Source organism: Mobula birostris, chromosome 2 (assembly GCF_030028105.1).
Source record: "Mobula birostris isolate sMobBir1 chromosome 2, sMobBir1.hap1, whole genome shotgun sequence".
In the NCBI taxonomy this organism is placed as follows: Eukaryota; Metazoa; Chordata; class Chondrichthyes; order Myliobatiformes; family Myliobatidae; genus Mobula; species Mobula birostris.
The window spans coordinates 126,304,882-126,321,066 of NC_092371.1; the positions used below are offsets into that span (position 1 = coordinate 126,304,882).

Genomic DNA, 16,185 nt, shown 5'->3' on the forward strand with positions numbered 1-16,185 from the left:
ACTGAGAAATTCTTACTTTCACATTTGGCAGGTTGATTATTTACCTGGCAAACTCAATCTCCTTCCTTGCATCTTCTCTGAATTCATCTTCGGAACTTAACAGACATTCTACCGTCATTCTGTTCACACTTACCTATTTAACTTATAAAATATTGTCTTGCTTTTAAAGTTCTTTCAAATTTTAAATTTGCCTTTCTTCTACCAATGTCTGTAATCTATCATCATATTTCATTCCTTTGGCATCTTGCACATCCCCGATTTTCTTCACACTATTGTTGATGGGTGTGTAATCAGTATTTAGGAGCAAGTTCCAGAATATTCTTTTCATAAGTTACTTGGGTTTTGCACTATTTACCTCTTAACAGATTCATTTTCGGTCTTCTACCTTGGTTTTTTTCTGCTTCTACTAGCTCCTTGGGGAAGAGGATAACTTTCTTTCACATTTGATGTTAAGTTGGGGCTGATGAACTGGGTGGATGTTGCTTTGTGGTTGATCCACTATGGTACAAGTCCTATGTGAGCTCCCAATGCGTGACCTTCAGGTTCTCAGTGCTCTGTCTCCACATTGGTTATGTGCAGAGTTCTCAGGAGTTGTGGGGATGTTGTATTTCATCAAGGACACTACATCCTTGCATCTTTTCCTCTGCTCACTTTGTGATCGTTGTAAGGCTGTTTATCCTAACATGTTGCATACCACTTTAAAATTATTTCAAATAGTTATTCCCCATTAAGATCAATAGCAAAAAGGGGAAAAAAATTAACCTCGATTGCACTGTTCACATCCTTGATATCCCAAAGGTAACCTAAAGCCATTGAATAAGTTTTTAAGTTTCGTAATGTAATTTAGGAATGCAGTTCTCTGAAAAATACCAGTAGACATCACGTGAAAGGATTTGTGTCGTCCTAAACAGCATGGAGGTGGGGTAGGGTGGCGGAGGTGGGAGTGACGAAGCTGTTCTTCAACAAACACTTTAGACTTCTTTGAGTACTTCTGAAATGGTATTTGATTTGGTCTCCTCTGCATCCTCCTGAAGCACTACACCAGTTGCTTTTCTGATTGAAGAACGATAACTACTGGTGTTGTGCAGGGATCACTGCTTGGCCCTTTATTGCTGATCAGAGGTATTAGTGATCTGAGAGTGAATAAAAGATCTGGCAGTATTAGTAAGTCTGCAGGTGACACCAAAATAAGTGGTGTCGTGAACAGTAAAGGTTTATTAAAGATACAGTAGGATTTAGGTTAACTGGGAAATTGGGCATGGGAATTGTATGAATAGTGTGCAGTTCTATGAATTGCAAGGGAATATAATGAATAATGTGGCCTTTGAGAGTTTTACTGAACAGTGAGAACTTGGAGGGAGGGGTGGCAGAAGTAACTGGTTCCCTGAAAATGTCAATGCAGTGAAGAGGACATACAACATGCTTGCCTTTGGCCAAGGCACTAAGTGCAGGAATTGAGATATCATGTTCTGGTTATACCAATCATTGGTTAGGCAGTATGCCAAATCCTTTGTACAGATCTGGTTGTCACACGATAGGAAGGATGCGATTAAGCTAAAGAGGGTGCAGATAAGATTCACAGGAATGTTTCCTGGACTGGAGGGCTTGAGTTATTAGGAGAGCTTGAATAGGCTGGAACTGATTTCCCTGGAGCATAGAATATTCAGAGTTGACCTTACAGAGGTTTATGAAGTTCACAAGTGCATAATTCGGTTAGGCGTTTTTTTTTTAAACAGGTTTTTGAATTAGATGCCCTTAATCTTAGCTGGAAAACCAGGGGATTGTCTATTGGGTATGAAAGACAAACTACTAGGGGAGATGTTGTGGTAGAAGGAAAACTGGCAAGGAGAAAGAAATGCATCAAAATAAAGAGCAAACCGCTAATTGCAACAAACATACTGGGTGTGTCCTTCTAGTAGCAACCAGGGGATGTGCTCTCTATTTTGAGTTTTGAGCTGTTTTTGATTTTAAAGCTTGATTTAGAGAACAAGTTATCGTAAGTGTGTTAGATTGTACATCAGTTCTCGTCACAGAGACAGATGTGTGCTAAGGGCATTGGGAAGAACAGAGGCAAGGCTGAAACATGGTGCTTTGAGGCCTCTCTGTTGACATCTGGTACAGAAAGATCACAGGTTGGAAGGTGAATGTGAGCTGGCCCCTCAGTGTCTTAAATTTAGAAGAGTAAACTCATAGATTCAAAATAAATTTATTTGTCATGTGCACGTCGAAGAATCTACAAAATCTAAAGTTAGATTGCAACCAACGCCATGGATTTGTGTGTGTTTCTCACTCTCCTACTTTCCCACCACCACAACACCCCCTGGCCATCCTTCACACCAGCAAAATAAACTGAACAATTGAAGCCAGTTTCACTGATGGGACTCCCTTTATTAGTAAACAAGTTTCATCCCTTATCAAATGGTACGATTCCTGACCCCTTTCTTTCTCATATCCACCTTTTGAGATTTAATTTCTTGCTGTTGAGTTGGGAGTGGGTTTGGTGGGGTTGTGGGCGGGGGGGGTCACTGCTTAGACTGTATGGCCAGTGTTGAATGCATAGTAGATCTGGCTAGACTGCACTTGGAATATCATGTTCAGTTCTGATCCCCTCATCACCGGATAGATGTGGAAGCCCTGGAGGGGATGTGGAAGATATTTTCCAAGATGTTGCCTGGATTAGAGAGCAGTTCTGGAGGAGAGGTTAAGTGAGCTCAGATTTTTCTCTTTGGAGCAAAGAAGGATGAGCAGTTACTCGATTGAGGTGTATAAGATGATAAGAGGCATAGGTAGCATGAACAGCCAGTGACTTTTCCCCAGGCTGTAAGCATCTAATACAAGGGGACATAGTTTTAGGTGATTGGAGGAAAGTATAGGGAAATGCCAGAGGGACAATCTCTGTTAAAATTGTATAAGGCATCGGTGAGGCCAAACTTGGAGTATTGTGTACAGTTCTAGTCACCGAATTATAGGAAAGGTGTCAATAAAATTGAGAGAGTACAGAGGAGATTTACTAAAATGTTGCCTGGGTTTCATTTCCTAAGTTACAGAGAAAGGCTGAACAAGTTAGGTCTCTATTCTTTGGAGCGTAGAAGGTTGAGGGGGGACTTGATAGAGGTGTTTAAAATTATGAGGGAGATAGATAGAGTTGATGTGGATAGGCTTTTTCCATTGAGAGTGGGGGAGATTCAAACAAGAGGACATGAGTTGAGAGTTAAAGGGCAAAAGTTTAGGGGTAACATGAGGGGAAACTTCTTTACTCAGAGAGTGGTAGCTGTGTGGAACGAGCTTCCAGGAGAAGTGGTTGAGGCAGGTTTGATGTTGTCATTTAAGGTTAAATTGGATAGATATAGGGACAGGAAAGGAATGCAGGGTTATGGGCTGAGTGCAGGTCAGTGGGACTAGGTGAGAGTAAGAGTTCGGCGTGGACTAGAAGGGCCGAGATGGCCTGTTTCCATGTTGTGATTGTTTTACTTTGAGAGTGGAGGGTGCATGGAATGTTTGCCAAGGGTGGGAGCAGAGGAAGATAAGTTAGGAACATTTAAGAGACACTAGGATAAGCACATGGATGAAAGATAAATGGAGGGTTAAATGGTCAGCACACCATTGTGGGCCAAAGGGCCTGTACTGTGTTATACTAATATGTGTTCTAAGTTTGCAAAATATCATAAACTTCGGGCCTGGATGCCAAGTTTGGCTGGATATATCTGGATATTGTAATGAATAAAATTAGCTTCTAGAATGTCTAAATCTATCTGCACCACATAATAACAGCATGTATGTTGGAAGGTATAGTTTAAGTCATGGCCTCTGCCCTCTACCTTCCCTCAACCAACCTCAAAAACCCTCCTTGGTGAGGCAGTAGTTGGCATTGAGATTCTTCCAGGTGGTGCATTTAGTAGTTTATAACAATGTCACCTTATTATTGTTGTTAATATTAATAAGCAATGGAAGCAAACAAAATAGATGAGATAATGTAGCAATATTATTTTTGCTCTCTGTTTCATCTGCCTATTTTCACTGGGAGTATACATGAAGCAAGACTGCCTGGCACTTCAGCAGAACTTTACTTGTTTGGGTGTATACTTTGTATTTAAACAGCCACCTATCCGAATCTGCAGGACAAGAGAACCCATTCAGTCCCATTTTAACCGTCTTCAATAACACTTGTCCATTCGTAGGAGCCCACGACACTTCAGCTGCTGTCTAGGCTCTGTTGACACTTCCACAGGCATCTAGTTTTCCTCTCTCTGTAAGAGATGAGAGCAGGTGGTTTGTTTCTTGATGAGACTTGGATTTCTCGTCATGCATCAGGACCTGGGGACAGAAAGCTGGCTGACATGTTCCAAAGTGTTGGCTGTGCTGCTTTTTGGGGTAGAAGTAGCTGGCATTAACCTTCTGCATAAAAAAAACTTGCCCTTGACATCTCCTCTGTACCTGCTTCTGAGCACCTTAAAACTGTTCCCTCTCGTGTTAGCCATTTCAGCCCTGGGAAAAAGCCTCTGACTATCCACACGATCAATGCCTCTCATCATCCTATACACCTCTATCAGGTCACCTCTCATCCTCCGTCGCTCCAAGGAGAAAAGGCCAAGTTCACTCAACCTTTTCTCATAAGGCATGCTCCCCAATCCAGGCAACATCCTTGTAGATCTTCCCTGAACCCTTTCTATGGTTTCCACATCCTTCCTGTAGCGGGGTGACCAGAACTGAGCACAGTACTCCAAGTGGGGTCTGACCAGGGCCCTATATAGCTGTAACATTACCCTTCTGCTCTTAAACTCAATCCCACGATTGATGAAGGCCAATGCATCATATGCCTCCTTAACCACAGAGTCAACCTACGCAGCAGCTTTGAGTTTCTTTATTCCTGACCAGTGGAACCAACGTGACCTCTGCGGTTTGGTGTGGTGACTCCTTGCAACTGTGAGGAAGCAGAAAAATAGTGTCTTTATGTGTTCCTTTGAGACAGCTGTGCTCCAGAACCTGACTGGACAACTGTATCATCACGTGTACATTGCTGTGTTAATTGGCATAAGATTGGAATGAAGCTGCGGCTATAATTCAACCAATCTAACCCCATTTAACCCTTTGTCTCCTCACTGCCACACAGCAGAGGTTTACCGGCTCTGCATTGAGACATCTGTCATTAGTCAGTGGTTTTAGAAAGTAGAAATTGGTTTATGAGATCTGTTCACTTGCCTTCCTTCCCTGCAAATAACAGCTTTGGCTGAACTTGTCTCTTGAGCTTTTCTTTCAATTTCGGGCAGTTCCTGTGGGTTTTTCTCCAAATAGGATGGTGTATTCTTCTTGTCATCCATAACGAATCCTTGCTGTGTAGATAAGTAGATCAGCAGGCAGAAGAGCAAGGGAGGCTCCTGCTTTTGCTGCTGTCAATTGCTCTAATTCACAGTGTAATTAGTTTAGTACTGTCACATGTACTGAGATACGGTGGGCAAATGTATTTTACATGCCATCCAAAAAGATCATTCCAAAGACAAATACGTCAAGGTATTACAACACTTTACAGCACAGGCGACCTGGGGTTCAATTCCTGTCACTGCCTGTAAGGAGTTTGTATGTTCACCCCATGACTGCGTGGCTTTCCTCCAGATACTCTGATTTCCTCTCACAGTCCTAATGATGTACTGGTTGGTAGGTTAATTGGTCATTGTAAATTGTCCTGTGATTAAATTGGGGGATTATTGGGCAGCGTGGCTCGAAGGGCCGGAAAGGCCTATTCCACGCTAGATCTGTAAATAAATAAATTAACTAATTTAAACCATAATTACAGAATATAATGTTATGGTATAAAGAAGGTGCAGTGCAGGCAGACAATGAGATGGAAGAGCCTTGCAGTACACTGAGAGATCATGATTTCATCACTATCCTGAGAGATCTATTCAAGGGTCTTGTAACAGAATGACAGAAGCTATCCATGAACCTGTTCTCAAGGTTTAATCTTCACCTCACTGGAAGGAGGAAGAAGAGAGAATGACTGAAGTGGGTGACATCTTTGATTTATGTTGGCTGCTTTCCTGGTTTTTACTTTTACAATCCTTTCTGGGGGTAGAGTGTGGAGCAGACCCTTCCGGTCCAATGAGCTGTGCTGCCCGGCAGCCCATCTATTTAGCTCTGGCCTAATCACAGAACAATTTGACAGTGACCAATTGACCTACGGCTTCGGACTGTGAGAGGAAACCGCAGCACCTGTGTTGCTTTGGATTTCCCATATCTGCAGATATTTTCATGTTTGTGACGTAGAATGCATTCTGTTTCTCATAACGAAAACAGAACCTGATAGATGTGCTAGAGTTCTCATGCCAAATGGGGACGTAAACCTGTAGCCTTCATTAGACTTGGTTTGCAAGCACTTCCAGGCTGTTTAAAAGGCACTTAGACAGGTACGTGGATAGAAAAGGTTTAGAGGGATGTAAGCCAATGCAGGCAAGTGGGAGTAGTATGGTTTTTATAACTCTATAAAGTAATAGCTATATATATACAAAACACACGAAAGTAAGTAGTTCTTCTGAAACTAACTTCCAGTTGCACGTCCCTTTAACAGTGTGGGCAAGTTATGACACCACCAGTTGAAGTACAGACCATTACATCATGGAGCCAGCTGGAAGGCAAGCCTGAAGAAAATCACTGGGGAACGTGGACAGAATCACTGGCTGGTTCTCCTGCTGCAGTTATCAGTGAAATCCAGTAGTGATCTATCAAACCAGATGAGACTTCAAATGTGATTATATCATCTTGTTTCAGCATTAGACACTTGGTTTGTTTCCTGGTTAGGTTGCCTTGGTAACGACAAGTTTTTGAGAGTGAGGAAAGGAGATACTATGACAGGTGTGGAAAAGACTCGTATAATTCCCAGTCACAGGTGTACATGCAGCACTGAAGCCCTTGAGCATGAGAGGCAGAAAGAACCATTAACAACACTAAGCAATGCTATGTGCTCCAGCATTAGAATTAAAGACTTCGCGGTTCACAAACTTGGTTGGCATTGGACGTGGTTGGAGGACATGCCCTTTGGATTTGATGTTATTCCTATTTTATATATACAGAAGATGAATTATTTGTATTTATTTTTGCAATAATGAGGTTTGTCAGTATCAATGGTGCCACCAGGGCACTGGTACACTAAATATTTCCTAGAAATTTGCATATTGTTTTGTTGAGTTTGTAAAGATCACCTGCTGAATTAACACCAGAAGCTAATCCTGATTTAGTGTTTCAAAGTTGCCCACTTTCTTCCTGGCACAACACTGTCAATGGTAGATCCAGCTTTCTGTTTCCTGAGCTGTGCTCTTAACCCCCTCTGTAATTACACCTCACCAGTTCTGCGGTCTTGCTCTTTAAAATGCTGTACCATCTTTACTCTCTCAAATTCCATGATAATGAGTGTTCTGAAACTTTAGCAACTATTTTAAAAGAAAACCAATCTTGAATATTCTGTCTGTCTGTTCCGTTCCTACTCCTGAGCTGTTCTCGGTCTAACCACATGCTGCAACGAAAGCTTCTGTCTGTGTTACTGGAGTACATTTAATATGATTGACTATGAAATCCCTGGGGGCAACCCAGCAAATGTGACTGGCACAATCTGAGTGCTCATTTTTTAACGGCTGCAAGTGGCACAATGTTTAAGGGTGCTGTTCCTCACTGTCTGGGTCACAGTGTGTTAATCATCAAGATCTACTCGGCAATTGGCCTGTCCACTGGCCTTGGGACATTGGACATGAAATTGTGTGTGGCAGATCATTCTTTATGGAGTAAGTGTATATTCTGCCAGGGTCCCCTCATCTACATTGTTCCCAAGCCTGTCTATTGACAGCTCTAGTATGTTTTGATTTCCCATATTTTCTTGCACCATGAAAGGAGGAAATTCAGCCCACTGATTCTACGCTTGCTCTCAGAGCACTTCCATATTTCCCTATAACCTATTCACTCTCGCACACCCATTAACTCCCTTCGCATCCCTGGATTTCCTGCCACCTACCTTCAATGGAACCAGCTAACCGACAAACCCACACCTCTTTTGAATGAGAGAAGGAACAAGAACATCTGGGATGGTGGGGGAGGGGGTGGAAACTTGTAAACTCCACACAGGCATTGCCCCCTCTCACCTTGGATCATGTCTTCATGCACATTCGTAATTTGATTGAGTAAAATTCAAATGGCAGGTATAGGTACCATTTTTAAAATTCCCTTCTGACTCATTGATGTTCACCTGCTGACAATTACAAACAGAATAACCAAGACCCCCACTTTGCTTTTCACTCTTTGACTATTCTCCTTTAGGACCTTACTCGTTTGGCCCTGTCTGCTCAACACTTCACATTCTGCAATAGTTTCAGGATGGTTTGCTGCCTTCTGTCCCTGTGCATATCTTCCCTTCACCAATTCCCCCAAATTGGCACCTGCATTCTCCTCTCCACTCAATGCAGAAACCATGGTCCCAAACTTCACCTCATCCTTATTGTATGTGCATGCTCACCTTCTACTGGGCCTTCTCCTGATATTTTTCCAAGTTCCAGTTCAATTTCGAGTTTATTGTCATTCAACCATACACAAATATACAGCTAAGTGAAACAGTGTTCCTCCAGGGTCAAGGTGTAAAACACAGTACATACAATCACACATAGCACAGAGCACATATAGTTACAATGGCACATACAGTCACAAAAATATTAGAACACGTCTCTGAATGTCATGGCCTGAAGAATGATGGTGCATGGGGTGTTGTTCTGGATCACGATTCTCCAAGAACAGGCACTGAATTATCCATTTGAAAATATCTGGAAATTTATCTTCAAGAATTTGTCCGATACCAGGACAAAAGCATGTTTCCCAGATTTGAAATAGACCATGGGGAGATGGTTGAGTTGGCTCTAGTGTTAAAGTAAATTACCATGTCCTTACCGTGAAGGGGAGAGTTAGTATAATTTCAGGAAGACAAAAAATGGGTTTGCTTTGTGTTGACATTAATCCTTCTGCATTTATGAGGGTCTCATAATCTTAAATCAGTTGTTAAATATTCTCCAATTGTGCTTTCAGACTGTTGAAGAAGCTGCTGGGCAAGGGGTCACCATCACTGGGAACAAGACCTTCAACAACTGGAACTGGCCCAACGCAGTTATTTTTGCTGCTACAGTCATTACCACCATTGGTAAGTAATTATCATTGATGGTTCATCACAACATCGAGGTGATCTTGTTGGAATACTGGATAATTTATGTGCTTTTCTTCCTCTCTCCTCTCCACCCATCAATGGCACAGGGTATGGAAATATTTCACCCAAGACTTCTCCAGGCCGTCTCTTCTGCATCTTCTATGGGCTGTTTGGCGCACCCCTCTGCCTCTCCTGGATTAGTGCCTTAGGCAGGTTCTTTGGAGGAAGGGCCAAGAAGCTAGGAGAGGCCTTAACCAGGAAAGGTGTGAGTCCGGTAAGAATCACACTCTCCTTTTTCCTGTTGGTGGTTTGAAATTCCTATTGATTGCTACACTAAATAAATTGGGAAATGCAGATGGCGAATAGTTTGAATACGAGTCCTTTTTATGGAAACTTGCTGAAAGGACGTATTCAACTGCGCTTGCATTAGAGTGCCAGGCTGCATCATCTGTGGACATCTCTGCAGTGGGATTTTAACCTGGCTTAAAGAATACTAACAACAAAACCAAGTATGAAGAACCTAAACTGTCCATCACTGAGTAGTTTGTGAAAACAGAAATGACAGTTTAATATTTTGGCTCCCTTTTGTAATATTAACTGGTATAAATTTAAACCATTTAAGAGTTCCAGCATGTTAAGAAGTATATCTTGGAACCTTTAGTATAGCATGGAAACAAGCCATTTGGCCAACTCATCTATGCCAGCCAAAGTGCCCTCCTTTGCTAGTCCTGTTTGCCTGAGTTTGGCCAATGTCCCATTAAACTTTTCCTGTCCATGTACGTGTCCAAATGTCTCTTAAGTATTGTTATTGTACCTTTCTCTGACAGCTCATTACATTATATTCACCACCTTAGGAGTTTCCCTCAGGTCCTGTGTAAATCTTTCTCCTCACCTTTTCCGCAGGGAAAGGGAAGCAAAATTTACGGGTTTAAGGATTGTGTGCATTTAGCTTATCTATGTCCCTCAGGATTTGTATACCATCTAGAAGGTCACCCCTCAGTCTCCTCTGCTGCAATGAATAAATTCAAAGCCTGCTCAACCTTTCCGTAACTCAGACCCTCCAATGCTGGCAACACTTTCTGACATCTTACTTGCACACTTTCCAATTTAGTGTCATGAATTATTTGGTATTTAAAAGTAAGGAAGATCAATATTTTCCAGGTGGAGGAAAAACTCCTTATTCCAGACAATGAAGCAATAATAATATCATCATGAAAGTAGCTTTTACTGCTGTGGAATATATTCTGTGCTGAATATTGTTCTTGCTTTAATATTTTGTTTCATCCTTTGGTTTAATAGCGGAAGGCCCAGATAACCTGCACAGCCATTTTCATTGTGTGGGGTGTTCTGATTCATCTGATGATTCCACCCTTCATCTTCAAGGTGACTGAGGGATGGTCATACATTGAAGGCTTGTACTTTTCCTTTATTACGATCTCCACCATTGGATTTGGAGACTTTGTGACAGGTAAGTTTAAAGTTCAAAATAAATTTATTATCAAAATATATATACATATGTCATCATATAATGAGATTCAATTATTGCAATTAGGTTACTTAATCTAGGGTCAAGTAAATTGAAATGGAAGGGGAGTGGGGAATGAAGGAATTTTATTTTTGCAAAATATTGGTTTTGTATTGCTTATTTTTGAAAAACCAGTCTTGTCACAAATCTCTGCAATAATTCAATGACCATCAGAAGTGGGAAAGCTAGAAATGAAATAAAGTTTAAATTTTAGAACGAGAGGGGAAGGGCCAGAAAGAAAAGGAGGAAAGGGCTGTGATAGGATTAAAATCATTTCTACACGAGGCCAAAATTTTCCCCATCAACTTTTTCTGCAATCTCTCTTTCAATTCTCATGAAGTTCTGTATGCTGGGATCGTTTAAGGATGCTAGGTACATTGATTAATAAGGTCTGGGCAGCCAATATCCGATTTATAGAATGGCAAAACCTTCGCAGCAATGGGGAGATGGTAGACCTTTCAATGGCTGGCCAGTAGTGTATGCCCTAGCATTGTTTTGAGCCTCTCTTTGTCCTGACCAATGAAGCCCAGTGGTCTGGAGCAAACAAGCTGCTGGAGGAACCCAGTCCAGCTGAAGTGTCGCAACCCAAAACATTGACCGTCCATTTGTCTCTATCGATGCTTCATGATCTGCTGAATTCCTCCAGCAGTTTGTTGTTATATATGCGCCAGATTCCAGTATCTATGATCTCTTGTATTTTCAAACCTTGTGGCCTTCCTGAAAGATTGTAAGTGGGGTAATGAAGTTCTATGAAAGGCAAGCTTTTTTTTTTTGATTCACCCTCTTGCTTTCCTAATTCCTTTCTCTTTCACTGCCCCTTTGCATGACATTTGAGCTCCCTCCCGGTGGAATAGAAAGGGAGAGGATGGAGCATAGTTGTTGCAATTTCCTGCTCATCAGAGGCCTATTAACACCCTCCTAACAACCAGAGGTTCTAAGGTGACTCAAAGACTGGAAAGGCAGAATAAAGGGGAAATGAAAGGATGTGGTGTTTGTACAAATGCACGTTGGGATCGAACTTATTTGGAACAATATTTTTCACAATTTTGCCTCTTTTGCTCTATACTAACTTGTAGCTTTGTACTTTTACTGTAGGTGTCAACCCAAATGCAGACTATCACGTCCTCTACAGGTACTTTGTGGAGCTGTGGATATACCTGGGCCTGGCGTGGCTTTCCCTCTTCTTCAACTGGAAAGTGAGCATGTTTGTCCAGGCACACAAAGCCATCAAGAAGAGGCGAAAGCGAATGAGAAGGCCTTTGGGAAACGTGGTGAGCTCTGGATCTCTCAACTCTAAACTTGCGGACTCTAAGATTGCAGACTCGACGGAGGTGAACATATTTCGCTTCCTTTCCAAGAAGCAGGAGAGCTACAATGATCTCATGAAGCAGATCGGCTCAGAGACTTTGAAGGATAACAGCAATAAACTACTGAGTGTTGAGGTTCCAGTGAAAGTGGTAACCAAGGACAAAAATAATGTTAAACCGAGCGCAATTGAGTTCCGAAAAATGGGCCTGAAGAGGTTTCGCTATGAGCCACCCAATCTGCCCGCCATCGAAGACACTGAGATTACACATCCCTTAAATGAAGAGAAAGACTTCAACACTCAGACACATCATGCACAGCAAGAGAATCAACTGGATAAAACTGTTCCGGAAGATCACTCAGCATGGGACACGCGCAACCATCCGCCATTATTCTTTGAGAATGCCAATATCCGATTTATAGATGAACAAAATATTCTCAGCAATGATGAGAAGGCCAGCCTGTCGGTGGATGACAACCTGATGGAGGAGGGAGAGTCAGACGTACTCATGGAATCACCAGATTGTAACCATTTAGACTTCCATATCTACAATCTGGGAGGTCCACTTGACTATGAGCAACTGATGAATGGTTACAACAAGGTACACAATATTGAGGTGGTGATATAGCGAAGTGCATCTGAGCTTTGTTCTCCACATCCCCTCCTCTGGAGCTCCCTTGCCCATTCAACAAGGTGACCCGGGCAAAAGGGGAAAGATAACATCACAATGATTTGGAAGAGCTGTTAATGACATTTGGCTCTGTGGTACAAATGCCTCTAAGGCATAAGCACGTTCTTCTTATCAGCCTGAAGGAAGGGGAGGGAACTGAAAACCCTCTTCCAATGGGAGGATTGGAGAGCAGAAATTCCAGAACAAACATAGACTAATGTGGAATTTGTTTCCATGTGTAAAGATACTGAAAAGAACTTTTCTTGAAAAATACTGTGAGTTTTTTTTTCCCCAAATGACCAATTTGTTTTAAAGTAAATATTTGAAGATTCTTTCGAGCCAGTACTGTAGATCATAAACAAGCCCGTTGCTTTTGATTCTAAGTAGTTTTGAGGCTATTTTGACATGGAAGCTTTCCTGTGACTTAGATTTAACAGCATACCAAAATTATATGTAGAAGGTCCACACGCTCGTGTTTTCAACGTGAGAAATTTGGGGTGAGGTTAGATGTTGGGTGGGTTTTAACAACTGGATTTACAGTACTGTGTAAAAGTCTTAGGCGCATCTATATGGCTAGGGGGCTTAAGACTTTTGCTCAGTACTGTATTTGTCAAAGTGGAGTGGAGAGTGATTTTGTAAATCAACAGGGATATTAAGAATGGTGAGGGTGGAGTGCCCCAGGAGGGGTGTGGGACAGGTGGCAGAGGAGATTTGCCAGTGGTGGGGGATGGTTGGGTGCAGACACACCCTGAGACACCAGGCAAGGTCATTTGATTCCAAACAATTGGTTTATTGATCATTACAGAATGTCTCTCTGGTGCCTCCCACTTCCTCCGCTCCCCCTTCCCATTCCTAGACCATAATAGAGACCCATATCAAAATCAGATTTATCACAAATCACATATGTCATGAAGCTATTATTTTTTGGGGCAGCAGTACAGTGCCAAAATCTGTGTTGAGCAGTAAACTGGCCCATTTTGCTCTGTGACCCCCATCTGTTTAGAAGTTTGGCTCTACTACTCAGTGAATCTTGAATAAATTCTGTATTTTTATTTTTGCCTCTGTTTCTGACTTTTCAGCAATAATTTGGAGGCAGTTTTTATTTTCTAATTTTGTCCCAGGCTATCTCCAAGGTGGGGGGAAGAAACAATCTGAAAGGTTGAAGGGCACCTAAATAAGCCAAGTGGCTTCCGCTATGCACATTTCAATTGAAGTGAAGAAACTTTTATCTGAACATTGTTAGAAGCAGAGGAAATATCTGATGAGGAAGGCTAAAAGTTGAGCCTCCTTCCATTGTATATTCCCTATTCACTTCACAATTTAATCCATAACTGACAGTGTGACTGAGCCAGTGTACATGATTTTCTTTGCTCTGTTGTTGCACTTTTATATGAGATGAAGGTATCCAAACAAAGCAAAAAAAAACAAAAAAAAAAGTTAGCACTTAATTGTTTACATTTTAACACCAGATTGGTACTCATTTCAGAGAAAGGCAGGCAGCTATCTGACTTTTGCAGATAGGGTGATGGCAGATGGATCCAGGGGAAGAGCCTGTTGTGTATTGTCAGACCCAAGTGTGCCAAAAGAAACACATACTGCAAGCATGTTTTCACTGTTCTAATCCATTAGTTAATGTGGTTATGTCTTTTAAGGACTATATATGTATCGGTTACAGAAAGGAGCTGCTGCAGGAATTAATTTCCATCGCACTTTTCTGCTTTTAATGTGAACTTCTACAATTGCTTGAGAACAAAGGTCCTATTAAATGGAGGTGCTTGCACTATCTCAGATTAGTGGGACTAATTCCCAAAGTGGTACAGTGTCCATAAGATGCCAATAGCATTTGTACATGCAAGGCAAGGGTGCCAATGAAGCCCATCTTTAACTAGATTGGTGAACCCGGTGCAAAAACCCCATGCTTCCAATTTAATTCATTTCTGATCGTCAGGTCATTTTCAACTTCCAGATGGTGGAATCTTGCATCTCCAGATTTCTCTTCTTTGTATCCAAGCAGTTGACTTTTTAAAACTTTCCTAAATTAATAAATTGAGTTGAAGACCAATGTGGTGAGGCATTGATTAACCATTAAAGATTCATTGTGAGATGGAGGAGTGTGATTAAGGATTATAAATATTTTTTCAAAGAGTTTAAATTTTCTTTTATTGTTTTTGACTTAACAAACAGGAACCGAACAAATATTTAATGGAACACACTCCTTACTTGGTCTTAAGTTGCAGGGATAATTTTTGCAAGTCTCTCATTAAGAAACATTTTATAAACCATCTCCAAATATGAAGTATACCCAACTTTTAGAATGTTGTGGCTAAGATAGAGAAAAGGCTGAAAAGCAAACTGCAAGCCTGCCATGATCAAGCACCCTGCTTTACTTTGTGGAGATATCCAATCTCCAGGAACACGTCTTTGGCAGAGCCAATGTACAACAAAAACTTGACTTCACTTTGGATGTTGGAACTCAAAGAGCTAGTTACAAAGCAACGACTGAATGAACTTCTTAAAAAGAGAAGGTTAAGATGACTCTGTAAACCAGTGAGTAGATAAGCAAAATATAAACTTTATTATTGCCTTAACATTTGCTGCCAGGCATTTTCACATGATCAGTTGCTGAGAATTACCAGTCAGTTTAGTTAAAGCAGAACATGAGAGTAAAGGGGTAGTGGTGACGATACGAACTGATTACAGTGGATGTAATAACTGTAAAAGTAGATGTCTGAAGAGTAATACTAGCTTATACTGTACTTGCTCTCACACACACACACACACACACAACTCTGTTTTATACACTTTATTTTCTGAAGGGCTCATTATCTCTTCAAGAGTGACCCTGGAGGGACAATTTTAAGAAAGCCCTTACAGGAAAAAGAACAAGTGAAAGCTTTCTCCTTCACAGCATCACTCTATTTTTATGTGAATCAAGTAACTGCTGATCTTCCAACACCCATTGTTGTATTTATTCCTGGAAAGTCTTTTATGAAGTGCTGTCTTCGATGGTCTCTGTAATTTGTGGACCTAATTTATGTCTATGTTCGTTTGAGAATGTAAATAAACTTTTTTATATGTATACAGTAGCAAGTGACTCATTTTAGATATTTTTAAATTATGACTAAGGTTTACTGACAATAATACTTAAGCAGTTTTAAATAATCTGCGAAGTCAGATGTTGTGCCCCACACCATATCATTTCCTTCTCTCTTCTACTGTATGTAAACCTGCATGTTTATGCATTTCTACCTAGCTTCACCATCCCTTTATTGTTTCCTGTCATTTGCCTTCCTTCTCTTCATCTTCCACACCCCAACTTTTCTCCATTCCGATAAAAACCATAATCCTTGAACATCTTTCCTCCTCCCAAATGCTGCGAGAGCTGCGGAGTTTATTTCTATTTCCCAGCACCTGCAATATTTTACTTCTACTTGCTGCAGTCTCTTCTAATATTTCATAATCGCCACCGTTCACTTCTAAACTAAACAGCTGGCTAACTCAGTTAGCATCTTGCA

General features: G+C 41.2%; 1 protein-coding gene across 1 annotated transcript in view; it reads left to right on the plus strand.

Annotated features, from left to right (window-relative positions):
* kcnk5a (potassium channel, subfamily K, member 5a) overlaps nt 1-15,749 on the plus strand; it is a 31,751-nt gene extending 16,002 nt beyond the window's left edge. Inside the window, exons 2-5 of the mRNA XM_072247566.1 lie at nt 9,055-9,166; nt 9,277-9,443; nt 10,469-10,637; nt 11,790-15,749. Of these exons, the coding sequence (XP_072103667.1) occupies nt 9,055-9,166; nt 9,277-9,443; nt 10,469-10,637; nt 11,790-12,628 (1,287 nt within the window). The 3' untranslated portion in view covers nt 12,629-15,749. The remainder of the gene's footprint in view (nt 1-9,054; nt 9,167-9,276; nt 9,444-10,468; nt 10,638-11,789) is intronic.
* The last annotated feature ends 436 nt before the right edge of the window (nt 15,750-16,185 follow it).